Source organism: Lampetra fluviatilis, chromosome 61 (assembly GCF_964198595.1).
Source record: "Lampetra fluviatilis chromosome 61, kcLamFluv1.1, whole genome shotgun sequence".
Taxonomy (NCBI): Eukaryota; Metazoa; Chordata; class Hyperoartia; order Petromyzontiformes; family Petromyzontidae; genus Lampetra; species Lampetra fluviatilis.
In genome coordinates this window covers 5,070,097-5,085,218 of record NC_136335.1, presented here as the reverse complement: position 1 = coordinate 5,085,218, position 15,122 = coordinate 5,070,097, and the positions used below count along the sequence as shown (strand labels likewise).

At 52.3% G+C, this 15,122-nt stretch overlaps 1 protein-coding gene across 1 annotated transcript in view; it reads right to left on the bottom strand.

Moving 5' to 3' along the window:
• The window catches only part of LOC144951239 (collagen alpha-3(VI) chain-like), a 41,094-nt gene that overhangs the window by 15,748 nt on the left and 10,224 nt on the right, over nucleotides 1-15,122 (bottom strand). The window contains exons 7-17 of the mRNA XM_078881389.1: nucleotides 13,319-13,659; nucleotides 11,465-11,732; nucleotides 10,378-10,712; nucleotides 8,771-8,999; nucleotides 7,040-7,197; nucleotides 6,444-6,611; nucleotides 5,878-6,109; nucleotides 2,787-3,115; nucleotides 2,300-2,575; nucleotides 1,493-1,828; nucleotides 640-853 (exon numbers count right to left, since the gene is read on the bottom strand). Coding sequence (XP_078737515.1) covers nucleotides 640-853; nucleotides 1,493-1,828; nucleotides 2,300-2,575; nucleotides 2,787-3,115; nucleotides 5,878-6,109; nucleotides 6,444-6,611; nucleotides 7,040-7,197; nucleotides 8,771-8,999; nucleotides 10,378-10,712; nucleotides 11,465-11,732; nucleotides 13,319-13,659 — 2,886 coding nt within the window. The remainder of the gene's footprint in view (nucleotides 1-639; nucleotides 854-1,492; nucleotides 1,829-2,299; nucleotides 2,576-2,786; nucleotides 3,116-5,877; nucleotides 6,110-6,443; nucleotides 6,612-7,039; nucleotides 7,198-8,770; nucleotides 9,000-10,377; nucleotides 10,713-11,464; nucleotides 11,733-13,318; nucleotides 13,660-15,122) is intronic.

Genomic DNA, 15,122 nt, shown 5'->3' with positions numbered 1-15,122 from the left:
CGTCCTCACACAAAGTTCAACCAGAGAGCCAACGTCCGCCAAGTAACACAACCACCATGGCAGAGCACTTTGGCCCAATCAATGCACCCCGGCTGTCTTTTAGGTCGTTTTGAGCACACAGTAAACACGTCCCAGACTTAGCTTGATCAGAGTTTAGTGTCAAGTAAGGTGAGGTTTGTTTGTATTTTGAAGCCTTTTTCAGCTCCCAGTACGGAACATCTTCCCGACCCCTGATGCACACTCCCATGGTGGCTAGATGTTAGCTACCTCACCTGGTATTCAGGAGGTTGTGGGTTCGACTCTGATTCCTTTATATTTAGAGTTTGTATAATCTCCCCGTGGTCACGTGGATTTTGCTCTGGGTCCTCCAGTTTTTTCCCTCCACATTCAGAATCAACATCATGCGTTTAGAGTATTTGGCTGCAATACATTTGCACATGATAAGCCACTTCGTTGAGCTATAATTTTTGATAGCCAGGTCGCTGCTGAAAAATATCTATATAGCTCGGTGGGCCTTTCCTGGTTAAATAAACATCGTTCAGTTTCGTTTCGGAATGGTTGCAAGCGATGCAAGGTACTTTGAGTTGCAAAGACATAGCCCCCTCTATGAATGCAAATCCTCATCTTTCAACCACGTACCCGTGAAGAAGAGACTGCTGATGATCTTGTAATAGCTGTTGAGGATGGTGCTGGATTCCGTGAACTGGAACCAGTGAGACGAGGTGCTGACGACGGTGTCGAGCTGGGACGACTTGTGGCCCACACCCGTTATCGTGATCCCGCGCTCTCGCAGCAGTTGCACCGCCCCCGTTACGTCGTCGTCCGACTTCCCCCCGGAAATGATGAAAATGCTCTGCATGACACCGATTCCGACACGCCAACATCAGACCCGCCGTACATTTCCACGTGATGATAAGCCACTTGGTTGAGCTGAAATGTGTGATAGCCAGGTCGCTTTCTTAAAAATATTCATATAGCTCAGTGGGCCTTACCTGGTAATATAAAAAATTGCTTAGTTTATGCCGCTCATTGTGTCTTGTAGGGTTACCATCGTTGTATGTTTTTCTCAGCATTGTACTCTCCGCGAGGCATAGCGTTTCCCTTGTAATTCGTGAGGGGTAGGTTCTGGAGACACTCGTGAATCGCAAATTTCACGGGCAATGATATTGACCTATTTTTATTATTTTACCAGGTAAGGCCCACTAAGCTATTTACTCGTTTTCAGAAGCAACGTGGCCACAATTTATAGCTCAGCGAAGTGGCTTTTTCACATGGAAAATTATAGCGACCGAATACTCTAAACGCTGTTGATTCTAAATGTCGAGGGAAAAATCAGAGGACCTGGAGAAAAAACATGCAACCATGGGAAGAACATGCAAACTCCAAATATGTAGCCGTCAGGGTCGGGATCGAACCCACGACCTCTTGTATACCAGGTGAGGTAGTTAACATCTCCCCACCGTGGCGTGTAGTATCGGCACGTTGCACACACCTGGGAGAGCTTGGCGGTGGTGGTTTCCTTGTAGATGTTGCTAAGGACGTAGGTGAGCGACGCACCCAGGTTCCGTGGCCCCGAGACCTTCTGGATGTTGACGATAGTCTGCGTGAGGCTGTCGACGTCTTTCTGATTGCCCAAAGGTACCTCGAGGCGACCCGCGCCGCCGATCTGGTAGACGGCCACCCGCAGAGAGCCCCCTATGTAGTAGTAATGGGTGATGATCCGTTCCACAAACTTCTTGATCAAGTGGAACGTCTGCTGCTCCACACTTGTCGAGCCATCGATCAGGAACACGAGGTCGCCGGAGACCACTGCCAGGGCGGGGTGACACACACGGGAACCGGGGGTTAATTTTCAGTTGCATTCAGGGTACAGCTGTGACAATCTTGTGTGATCTGTATTGAACTCAGGTGTGCTGCAGGTGTGGACTATGATACAGGTGTGCTGTAGGCGTGGTCTATGACCCAGGAGTACTGTAGGTGTGGTGTCTAACACGGGCATGGTATATTTGCCCTGGTTATTTGAAGGACAAACAAATTATTTTGGCACTCAGTAGGCTATGCCTAAAATCGATAGCCCTGAATTACTGGTAGTTCGTAATGGGAACATTTATCTGCCGGAGACCAAATAGAAGTTGTTGTACTTCATACGTTGCACCTCCGATTAGCACGGTTGGCTATGAACGGTGCGAAAGAAGTTCAACATACACACATTATATATATACGACCCCTTCCGGTAGCGGCGGAGTCTGAAAGCAACTTGCGAGTGCCGCCCATTTTCCTTGCAAGCGAAGGGTTAGAAATCCGGGCCTCTCGGGGGGGCGGGGGTCTCACCGGGCCGGAAGATGTACTTGACGAGGCTGGTGACGACGACGTTGCTGAGCCCCTTGTAGTCCGTCACCGTGAAGGAGTGCAGAGCGTACGGGAACGACGCCACGCCCTGGATCAGGGCCTGGTCCACGCCAGATCCCACGCCCACCACGAAGAGGCGCACGCCGCTCGCCTGGAGCTGCGCCGCAGCCTTGGCCGCGTTGTCGGCCGACGCTCCGCCCGTCAGCAGGATCCCCACCTGGGTACGCTGCACGCACAGAGGTCGCGAGGTCACCGTGTGCGTGTGGGCCAATTGTATGTATGTATGTTGATGTACGTCTGTTTGCTGAACTTCTTTCACACCACCGAACGTAGCCGACCATGCCAATTGGAGCACGAAAGCACAAAACCCAAAGCGGACGATGGGAAAGGGCCCCCCCGCCCGACGGCTGGAGGATCCCTACAGGACCAGGACGCACCTGTATGCCAGCGTCGACTGCTTGCGAGAAGTAGGTCGTGTAGCCCAAGGAGAGCGCCGCGCCCACGTTCCTGGCCCCGCCCACAGCTTTGAGCTGGGAGATGGCAGCGACGAGGGTGCTCCTCTCGGAGTACGCGTCGAACTGGAAGGCGGCGACGGGCGCGCCGCCCACCTGCACGACCGCCACGCGCACTGTGTAGCGCCCCACCTGCAGGTAGGAGAGCACCTGCACGAGAAACGCCTTGAGGGACACAAAGCCGGCCTCGCCCAGCGTGGCCGAGCTGTCCAGGTAGAAGACGATGTCGGCGTACTGGGCGCCGCGCGTCACGCCTGTCGGTAGCAAGGTGGATGGGGGGGGTGGTGGAGGGAGGACAGGGAGGGGTACGCTGAGCACGTGGTGGGGGGGGGGACGCACATCTCGTTTGGTGGAGCTGTTGCATCTCCCGTCCTGTGCTCTCATTGTGTTCGGCCCTCGTGTATGTATGCACGCACGTTGAACTTCGTTCGCGCCGTACGTAGCCGACCGTGCTAATTGGAGGTGCAACGGCGAGGTGGTTCAGGAGCTCGATGCAAATGTCGAGGTCCGCTGCTGGCCACGACGAGAGGGCTTCAGCAGAGAAAGAATTCGTGTCGTGTCATAAGAATAGGTTTGACCCTTTCTGGCAATAAAACAGGTGGTGTTAAGATGTTCAAACACCACATATAAACCTTTTACAAGGAATCATGTGCTGCATTAATCACACGTACTTGTGGTGAACATGCAATCAAACATCCTCTGATAATGTAGTCTCAAAAACAATTCAGACCTTATTGGTGACCCCGTGCCCCTATAAATCTCAACATTCATCCTACAAAGTCCCACCACAAGGGAGAAACACAAATAGACAAAAAAAACATGTTGTTGCCCGTATTGAAACGGCTGTACGCCGTATGGACATGAGAACTCAATTTCCCTGCACAAGAATATGTGATGCCGCTGCCGCAAAGCCGTACGGCCGGCGCCCCATCTACGACCTCGCCACCACCAAGCGACGGGGCCGACCCCGCTTCCCCCTCACCGCCCCCCACATAAACACACCCCCACACATTTCCCCCCCATAGAGTTCCGAGGGGAGGTCACCTGGCCGGTAGGTTTTCACCCGAAAGCCCTCATAGGGATAATCTTCACGGTTTCCTGCGGCCAGGGAATTGAGCGATCTCCCCCAATGCTAATTCGCACCGCGGCGCTGTGGCCTGGGTTGAGATTGCATGGTCACGGCGGGGGCTGTCCAGCCACCATGGTTGAAACGCACCCCCCACACACACCTATCGGCAAGGCAGGCAGGGGTCCGCAGCCACGAACGAAGGGAGAAGCCAGGGGGGCGGCTGATTGGCATAGCCGTGCAGCAGCCCACGGCGAGCCCTTTGTTATGGAAACCGCAGCTGATTAGCATAGCAAAGGCGCACGTGGACCAGCGCCGCAACCAGCGGGGGCCCATTGTTAGGGAAACCGGGAATCCGGCTGAACCGGTACGGCGACCTTATTGGCCGAGAAGGCCCTCGGGTCGGCTGTCTTTGATGTAGGTTAACGATAAAAGGGGAGCGCAGACAGGTAGAGCTTTTTCTTGCTCATGAAGTCAGCCCTCGGGACGGTCTCCAGTTCGGCCACTCGAGCGTCCGTGTGACGCGTCGAGGTGAGCAGGGAGGACGAGCTCGCCGGAGTGCCGTACGCATCGAATTGTGAGTAATAATAAGAGGGAAAGAGAGTGGTGAGATTTGGTCTACAAACAGAGTATTGAGATTTAGTCTAAAAACCAAAGCAGCTTAGATCGTATCAAACTAGATAAATCGGGTACAGACCATCGGGAAATAGTGTAAGCCTGCCTCGCCGATTTCTACTGACTCAACAGTGGCTCACAGTCGGCCGGTAATAAATAGTTAATAACTAACCACAGTCTCGTGTGGATTCTACGAGTGTGTTGAAAGCGCGTGGTGCTGTGTGTGTGCGCTCGTAACGTGGGTGGTGGGTGTTTTTGCGGGTGTGCGCTCCGTTCTGTCGCCGTGGAGACTCGTGCTGCGTGAAGGCTCACACCCACCGTAAACACCTGTTCCATGGCCCCTTTAAACGAGCGTTATTACCCGCTCGCGGCGGCCGCGCGTGTGCGAGCAACGTCATTCGCCCTCCGACCCCTGACCCCCCGTTCAGAGCGTGTGATTGCTGCGCGGGGCTGTGTGAGGGAAGGCACGCGGAGGGTGTTTGAATGGACAAAGTGGCTAAGGGGCCAGCCGAGAGGTATGTCTCACAGAGAGGAATCGGGGGGCAGTAGCCCCTACAAATACGGAGTAAACTATACGTGTTGACACGGCATGGATTGGTGCCAGAAAGATGTGGCCACTACTTTAGCATATTGACACAAGACAGAGAGTAAAGTGGAAACAAATGACGAAATGATAATTGTTTTTTTACCCTTCCATCTGGCAAGGAGTCATGTTTGCATAGACCACAATACCTGCAGTCATAATGCAAACAAAAAACACAACTCTGATAATGTGCACTGTCCTTGAAGTTGATTGGTCTATACCCGAGACAGCTTTCCTTAGAGCCTAGTCTCACATGGGTTGGACCAGATGACGCCAAAAGACGACAAAATCTACAGGCCTATCTGCCCCATGGATCGTGATGACGACAATGATATAGCCGATCATCGATTAGCCAGCGGCTTCAGTGGGAAGGGGGTGCCGAATATGCAAAAACGCCGAATAATCACTACATCATTATTAAAAAAAACATGTCATGTACATTCTTGATGTTTTGTATATGTTTTTTGGTGATTTAAAATAGTTTACTATACAAAAATAAATAACCTTCTGTAAAAAGTTACTCTTCTGACTGTACCCTACTTACCACTCCAATCTCGAAGACTCTGCATGGGGTAATGTATGCACTACGCTTTAGTTTCAACAACCATGAGTTTGACGATCGCCGGACTGGGCTACAGCCTTTGGAGAGATGTTGACAGTTTCGCCGGATCGGCCCGGGACCGCCGGACAATGCTTGGAAGCAGCCGGATAATCGCCCGGTCGGATAATCGATGATCAACTGTAGTTCTCACCTGTATAGAGCGAGGTGTGGAGGATCCTGCCCAGTGCGAGTGGCAACACCTGTGCACCGCCCGACAGCTTGTAGTAGTGCAGATTGAAGGGCGTGCTAACGAGGCCGCCCAGCTGAGCCAGTGCCAGCCCGCCCAGGTCCAGCACCAGGACCCGCACGCCAGACGCCTTGAGCGCGTACAGCGCCTGGGACGGCTCGTCCGTGGAGGGGCCCGCCATGAACAGCACCACCACCTGCGCATGGAGGTCGTTGCAGTCGTCGAGGTGAGAGAGAGGTGCTCCGGTAAGAATTGTGAGAGGCTCCGTGCGCGTGAGCCGATGGGCCGCGGGTAATAAACGGTGTTCACACGCGAACGTTAAGGACGTCGAAGGTGACCCTTTTTGATTTCTTTGTTGTTGCCACTTGCTGACCCCGTGCCCCTACTGGACGTGTCCTGACTTGTGGTTGAATCAAATATTGGGGGGGGGGCGGGGGGCGGCCACCTGACCGATCGGCCGCACCCCCTGTATCGATAACGTCCTGACTACCCCCACCGGCTGTCGGTGTGGTGTGACCGGTCGCGCTCACCTGGTTGACGCCGGCGTCGCCGCGCCCGCCCTTGGCCGCCGACAGCACCGTGCCGCCCACGAAGCTCACCGCCTTGCCCAGGTTGCGTCCGCCGGCGCCTGACAGCTGCTGCACGGACTGCAGCTTGGCGAGCACCGCAGCCACGTCCGTGCCCTGGTCCAGGTAGAGCTGCACGGGGCGCGCGGGGAGCGGGGGGGGGGGGCGACACGAGTTTGCACGGGTGCTGGGCCTCCCCTAGGTGGACTCGGGCTCAAATGAGTACCCCGGTGCGGTGTGTGAACATCGCCACTGGGGGAGACAAAGGCGGCCAGGCGTGGTGCTGGCCACCCACCCCCTCGTGTGCCGTGCCAGCCTTTATAGGTGCTCGCTAACAGCACTTGCCCCTTGATGCATTGCTGCTGGAGTCATGCGCTTTTACATCATCTAGATTAAAAACATCTCTTCAGATCGAATTTTGGTGTTGTGTCTGTTGTCCTTCCCCCGCACCATCCGATTTTCATGGTTGGCTACGTATGGTGGTGCGAAAGAAGTTCAACACACACGCACACACACGCACACACACACGCACACACACACGCACACACACACGCGCGTACCTCAACGGTGACATCGCCAGCGAACTGGACAAACGCGACGCGCAGGACACCTCCACCGCCCTGCACGTAGAGGAGCAGGTGGGACACGAAGGCCCTGACGGCCCCCCACGCAGCGCCCAGAGAGCCGTCCACCATGAACACCAAGTCCAGGGAAATCGCTGTGGGGGGGGGGAGAAGACGAGGGAGAGACGGAAGACAACGGGAGGACATGGGGGAGTGAAGAATGGCGATGAGTGATTTGGAGAGACACAGGAGCGCAGCTGGGAATGTTGAACTTGCCGAATAAACCTTGCAGTCACGAAAACTTCAAATCCGGAATTAATGTTGAACTTATTTTCGCAGTGCACGTAGCTAAACCGCGACAATCGGAGGTGTGCGTGAAGGACGACAAATTGAACACAGAAAGCAGTTCTAAAGGAAGGAAATAGCAGGAGGCTGCGCTGGTGGATAAGATCGACGTTCTTCCCTCGTTACACGTCCACTCAATACGCAGAATGTCCCTTTCGAACGCAACTTGTAAATTCGGGAACGAAATTGATGTTACGTTAAATTCGAATTAACGGCATTTTGAATCTCTTAAATGAGAAAAAATACAAATGCTTTCGGGGAGTCGGGGGGGGTGGGGGGAAATAAATCGAACGATTGGAACGGCCTATCGTTTTTCCGAACGTGCATTTCGTGCCTCTCCCGGTGGGTTTTGCGCGTGGGAATTTTTTCCACGCCGCGCTGGGGTTTCCCGAGTTATTGCAGCCGAAGCTCGGCCTCGTTTTGGTTGCGTCCCCTCGTGCCTATCACGCCCGTGTACCTCCGATTAGCACGGTCGGTTGCGTAGGGCAGCGAAGGAAGTTGAACATAGCGTACTGCACTGTGCAGGGGTTCACCCTTTGTTTGAACGTTTCTTCGGTGAATGTCACAGCGGTGTCTCGTGAAAGCGTACCGTGTCAACCCATCACGGTTCACCTCGTATTGTTGTGCGGAGAAATTAGGTTTTCAGGTCCGTATGGCGTACAGCCGTTTCAATGCGGGCAAACCACGTAGTGGTGGATTTGCGAAACGACGTTAATAGGGGGCGTCGTTTATCTGGGCATTACTGCACTATGAATTATTTATCGTAAGACTTTCGATTTCCCATTAAACATGTGCTTCAAAAAGGTTTGCATGCATTTTCAAGTGTCGTTTTATTACAACTCAGAGCCAAAACGTTTTCCATAGGAACGCTACTCCAGTTGTATATTGAACACTGATGGGAAAACAGGCTTCAACGTACGGAATCTATTCACTTTGCAGGCAAATTTTCACGAACGTATCTGTCCCGTATATCGAGGCACGCCCGTATCTTCCTCCGCGGCCCCAAGGCTTCGTTCCCACGTTGGCGAGTTGTTAACTACCTCGCCTGGTCTACAGCAAGTCGTGGGTTCAATCTCCATGCTGATGCCTGCTGTATATTTGGAGTTTGCGTGTTCTTCCCATGGCCGTATGGATTTTTTTCCGGGCCCTCCGGTTCCCCCCACCCCACATTTAGAATCCACGTGCATTTAGAGTATTTGTCTGTTCTAAATGTTCACATGATGATGATATAAATGTCCGGCACGATGATGATAACCCACTCCCTCTGGCCATCCATCATCCGCGATGGGCCAGGTCGCTTCCGAAAAGGAGCTACGTCGCTCAGTTGACACCTACCAATGAAAATAACAACAACATAGTCACGAACAAAAATACGTCCCTCACCTGGTCTGACGATGACGGATGTGACCTGGCCGGCGATGCCCAACAGCTGCCCGTAGCCGCCCACGGCGTAGAGGTGCATGCCGATGGGGTCGCTGGGCAGGCGCTGCAGGTCGAGCAGCTGGAAGGCGCCGATGCCGACGACGAAGGAGCGCACCCCTTGGGCTCGCATCAGCCCACGGTACTGGGCGACGGCGTCAGACGATGCACCGCCCGTGATGATGACCAGCACCTGCGGGCAGAGTGGGAGCGGCGGTGGGAATGGTCAGCGGACAGCGGCAGCACCAGGGGGCAGCAACGGCATCTGGAGCAGCAGCAGCATTATCGCCAGCAGGAGCAGCACGACATTTGACACAATGTGGTGTCGCTGCCATGTCAGCAGTCTGTCAATACACTGCAGGCACGCTGGTCACTGCAGGTTGAGGTGGGTGCCCCGGGTGTCGTGGTTTCGACGTTTTTTTATTGGCCACGATAGTCTCCTTACTTGACTTGACGATGTCAAGACTTGACGATGTGCGTATGTTTAACTTATTGTATGTGTGTGTATGTTGAACTTAGTGTATGTGTGTGTATGTTGAACTTAGTGTATGTGTGTGTATGTTGAACTTAGTGTATGTGTGTGTATGTTGAACTTAGTGTATGTATGTGCGTATGTTGAATTTAGTGTATGTATGTGCGTATGTTGAACTTAGTGTATGTGTGTGTATGTTGAACTTAGTGTATGTGTGTGTATGTTGAACTTAGTGTATGTATGTGCGTATGTTCAAGTAAGTGTATGTATGTGCGTATGTTCAACTTAGTGTATGTGTGTGTATGTTGAACTTAGTGTATGTATGTGTATGTTGAACTTAGTGTATGTATGTGCGTATGTTGAATGTAGTGTATGTATGTGCGTATGTTGAATTTAGTGTATGTGTGTGCGTGTGTTGAACTTATTTCGCACCACCGCACGTAGCCAACCGCGCCAATCCGAGGTGCGGAGGAAGGACAACAACAACAAAGCAGTTCTTAAGAAATGTGTTTTCAATCTAGATAAAAAAAACAATCGATGATCATCTACTGATGCATGTGGATTGATGCTGCATTCGACCACACGCTGCTGCATTAGCCCGAGGACAGCGTTCCAGTCGAAATGTGTTTGATGTCTTATTTAATCATGTAACCTAAATTATGGACATTCTGTCAGCCTGACTCTGAATTGCGGCCTCACCCGAGTCAGACTTGGAGAGTTGTTGTTACAATCACAGAACACCTGAAGACGATTGCTTGTGTTGCGATCGAAACGTCGTGATATTCTTTGACATTTTCTATCTACGTGGCTTTCTCGAAAGACCCATAGAATATGTAAATTCCTGCAGTCATGAAAACTTTAAGTCAAGATTTAGTCACAGACCATTCACCACAATCGTCGTGTCCACCGGCACTTACCGTCATCATCCTTGCAGCGCGAACGAAAACCGCCATCGTCACCGCCAACCACAGAACCCCCCGTCAATCACGCCCCACCCCCTGTCAATCACATTCCCCCCTCCCCTGTCAATCACGGACCCCCCCGGTCAATAACGGACTCCCACCCCACCCCTCCCCACCACTCCCCCACGTTGCTTCACCTGCGGGACTCCATCTCCGGCCCTGCCGCCCTCTGCCTGCGAGAACCCGGTCGCGAGCACGAACTGCACGGTGGCGCCGATGGCCCTGCTGCCACCGTGCGCGGACACCTTCCCCACGGCGGCGACCACCTCCTGCTGGCTGGAGAACTGCCCCAGCTTGAACTCGGAGCTCTGCTTGCCGCTCAGCTGCACCAGCCCCACGCGGACCTGTGCCGCCCCGACGCTGAGGCCCTGCACGATCTGCGCAACGAAGCCCTTGATGAGCGCGAAGTCGGCGGCCGCGACGCCGGCCGAGCCGTCGATGGCGAAGATCACGTCCAGCTTGGCGAACGGACCTGGCGGTGGAGATAGCGACGGCAGTGATGAAGACGTTTTTTTTTCTTACAAAGCGGCAAGCGACGGGGGAGAAGGAGGGGGTACAGATGAGCACCGTAGACTTTCGCGACCAATATCATCCATAATAGAGTTTTTTTTGGGTTAGATTGCGTAAATATATAAATGTGTCGTTTCAACCCGCCACCACCCGACACAGCCAACTAGTAAGGGTTGTCACCAGAACCGGCCCTAGACCTTTAGGGGCCCTAAGCAAAATTTGGTTGGAGGCCCCTTTGATGTATGATTTTTTTCACCCACTTGCTCGCAGTGACTCTAGGGGGCCCTCTGCTGGACACGGGGCCCTTTGCAATTGCAAGGGTCGCTTAGTGGCTGGGCCGGCTCTGGTTGTCACGTAAATAGAACGTGGCCAATTCGTCACTAGTACAGCACGCACCGGTTGTGTGTTGGAAAGCAAAGCCAAGTACGACGTTCCGCTAGTTGTAATTACTGGCGAGACGTCGTACTCAGATTGTAGATGTTCAAGTTCATTTGTTAGGTATAGCCCTATGAGCCATGCAGCTCTTAAGTCGGGTGCGACCTCAACAAACAAAATATGAACACAGAACATCTTAAAGCGACAACGCGTAACAGAAACATCCTGGAATAAACCAGCAAATATTTTTTTAAAAACCCGTTATGGCTTAGGGGAAAGGGAAGGTGGTTGATGACGACGACGATGCCGAGAGCCGGCGGGCACAGTGCGATCACTCACCGGGCGGTGGCGTCGGCGCCGGGGTCTTGGCCTCCTGCACGACGGTGCAGACGGTGGAGGTGAGCGCCGTGATGATGGAGTCGAGGCCTGCGAAGTCGGTGGCGTGGAACATGTGCTTGTCGACGGGCGTAGACGCCATGATGGCCAGCTCTTTGCGGTCCGCCTTGCCCACGCCCACGGAGAAGATGACGATGCCACTCGACTTCACCTCGTCCGAGGGGTCCTTCACCTTGTCGTTGGCCTCGCCGTCTGTCACCAGCACCAAGATCTGAGCGGGCGGGGGGGGGGAGATACGGCAGCATCGGCATAATCAATCGTCATCATTATCTCATACCGATCGTAATTATTGTCATCGTCATCATCATATATGACCATTGACAACAACATTATCATCATCATCTAACACAGCATCATCATTACATCAATCATTGGGAAGGAGATACGGCAGTATTGGCATAATCAATCGTTATCATTATCCCATACCGATCGTAATTATTGTCATCAACATCATCATATATGATCATCGACAACAACATTATCCTCATCTAACACATCATCATCATTACATCAATCATTGGGGGGGGGGCAAGGGAGATATGGCAGTATAGACATATCCAATCGTCATCATTATCCCATACTGATAATAATTATTGTCATAATCGTCATCATATCATATGATCACCAACATCATCGTCGAACACTGTGCATCTTCATTACATCAATCATCATGGGAGGGGGGGGGGAGATAAACTTGTATCGGCATAATCAATCGCACCAGAGACTCGTTTAAGGCTGAGTTCAACAAGAGGGATGGCCGGCCCTGGACTGGTTCAGAATATCACCACCGGTCATGGTCGTGAGTGGGAATCGAACTTTGGTAGCGAGGCTCATAACGCAGTTCGCTAAACCATGAGCGCCACACTGCTCCCCAGCAGCCTCAATGCACTGTTATATCAGCAATGCAGTCCGTGACAACCCATTCTCATCATCGTCACCATCAGCATTATCACCACCACCACCTCCCCGCATGTCCCAAGAGGGCCGTCCAAAAATGACGTCACGCGATTTTGGACGATTTTTAACCCCCCCCCCGCTTCGTCACACGACGTCACAAAAAGTCAGACCCCCCCTCAAATATGACGTCAGAAAGCTCTGCCCCTCCCCCCTCCAAAAAAATAAAACATGCTTCAAATCGCTTTACACTATTGTCATTGTAGTGCGCATTTAATGTGGCGCTGCACTCTGATGTTGTAGGAGAAAACATTTATTTAAAAGTCTATTTTATTAAGCAGAACGTGTTGTCTATATTTATTTAAAGTTGCGCATTTTGATGTGACGTCACATTTCTCAACCCCCCCCCCCCGTCACACATCGTCACAAATGTCTGACCCCCCCACCCCCCCAGGTGCGTGACGTCATTTATGGACGGCCCCAAGGCAATACAAGGATACAGCTTATCCCAGAGCGCCATGCACGAGTCAAGCATCTTCAGAATTAGAGTTGCCATCTGTCTCTGCCGGCTTTGACCCGAAGTAGTTCAGGAATTGGCATCGGCGTTCGGGTGGCGGGAATTTATTTGTACCTAGAATGTTGGTCCCGGTCACACAGGACACGAGCACGGTTTCGCTCACAGACCTCTTCCTGACTGAGAAATGCGTTCGTGTGCGTGTGTGTGTCGAGCTTTTTTCGCACCATACGTAGCCAACCGGGCTAACCGGAGGTGCGACAAAAAAAGGTGGTAAATCGTATTCCAGTGCTTCTTCCCAATTGTGTATGAGGGGTGGAGGGAGTCCCATTATAATGATCAAATCTTTCCCTGCTTGCCTCCGGTGACACTCCCATCGCGAGGCTCACCTTGCCGACGCCGGGGCGTCCCTGGCTCTTGAAGAGCTGCAGAGTGTGCCGCAGCGCCGCTCCGGTGAACGTGAATCCGCGCATGTATTTGGTGCCCTGGATGGCGTCCTTGAGCTTCCCCTTGTCCGCGTACTGCCCCAGGTCGAACTCCGTCTTGATCTTGGGGCTCCTCATGTTGCCGCTGTACTGCACCATGCCCACGCGAACCTTGTCCTTGCCGATGTCCAGCTTGTCCACCAGCTTGGCGAGGAACTTGAGCACCAGCTGAAAGTTGCCGGCCCCCACGCTGCTGGAGCCGTCCACCAGCAGGTATACGTCGGCCGTCTGCTTGTCGCTGCACTCTGTGAGTGCCACAGTGGGGGCAGCAAGGGTCAGGGCGGTGGCTAACCCGGCATCTCTTCCCGAGACACGTATGAGGCCCTTCAATAAACAATCGCACGTGGCTCTATCGAAGGTGGGGGGGGGGATAGCGTAGAACGTGCTGTCAAAAGTAGCAAAGATTAATGGTTTAAAGTTTTACAGTCTGCTCTCCTATAATGCGGTCATTGTGTTGCTGAAGAACACCACATTGTGGAAAAATCGCGTTATAATAAATGATATAAAACATAGGGGTAAAGCACAGTCCACGACAACACGTGAGATGCGTTACGTAGGCCGAACAAAGACTGAGACGCGCAGGTAGCATCTAGAAGCATCCAGCAGCATCCCAATGCCTTGTGTGCGACGCTATGCTAAGGCAGCCGTACGACCACTTATTCTTACTTACCCAAAGTAGTTCCACCCCCTCTAATCAAAGTTCCATTGATTAGAGGGGGGTGAGAGTTGGAGAGGCGGGGGGGGGGGGCAAACGTTACATTCGTCGAGGGCAGAACATTGTGGAGGAGCCCCGGTGTGGCTCCAGACCAGGGAGGTCCTGCGCAGATGCCATATTCGCTGTTTATCTGCTAGAGCATAGGCGTAGGGGAATGTAAACAGGACCTACCTACATCTTGCTTCATTGACCTGGTCAAGGCCTACGATACCATCAATAGTCCAGTGCTCTCTAGCGTCGCTGACACCCTCTGCTCACAATCGTTAAGGACTTTCATTATGGTAGACAGGCCCCTGGCTGGGAGTTTGAGCCGTTCCCTGTTCACCTTGCGATGTCCTCTTACCCAAACACGATTTAACATCTTCTCTGACCATGTCGTTCGAGAGGCTACCCATGGCTGTATTGGATGAATTTCCGTGTAGTACAGATATAATGGGATAATGATGTATGCCTAGGTGCGGTGAGGTGGTGGTTCTGTATTGGTCAATCTAGTTATATATGTTGATCCAATAATCGCTGCTCACTCTCAAAATGAGTTGGAGGCTCGTCTGATGAACCTGGAGCATGCCACTAATATGTGAGGTCTTACCATACTTCCCACAAAAACAAAGGACCTTCCAGGGTATTTTCTGTATGCCTCTGTGTCAGTGGTGGCTCCTGCAAAATATCTCAGGGGGGGCAAATGTCTGGATGATTGATAAGGATAAGGTCCACCCATGCAATGGATAAATTAACAGCTTAAGCATGTAAAGGCAACTTCACTTCTTTAATATTAATGAAAAATAAAGTGACTCTTACAATACATCTTGTTTGTTTCTATACTCACTATTAAAACAAACCACTCGAGTTTCTTTTATTAAAGATTCCACTAGGTGGCGACAAATTATATTGTTGGATGAAACGTGCTTACGTATGATGACGTAAGCACGTATGATGACGTAAGCACGTTAGGGCGAGCCCTCCCAGAAGCCATAGAAAATGCATTGCAGCGCC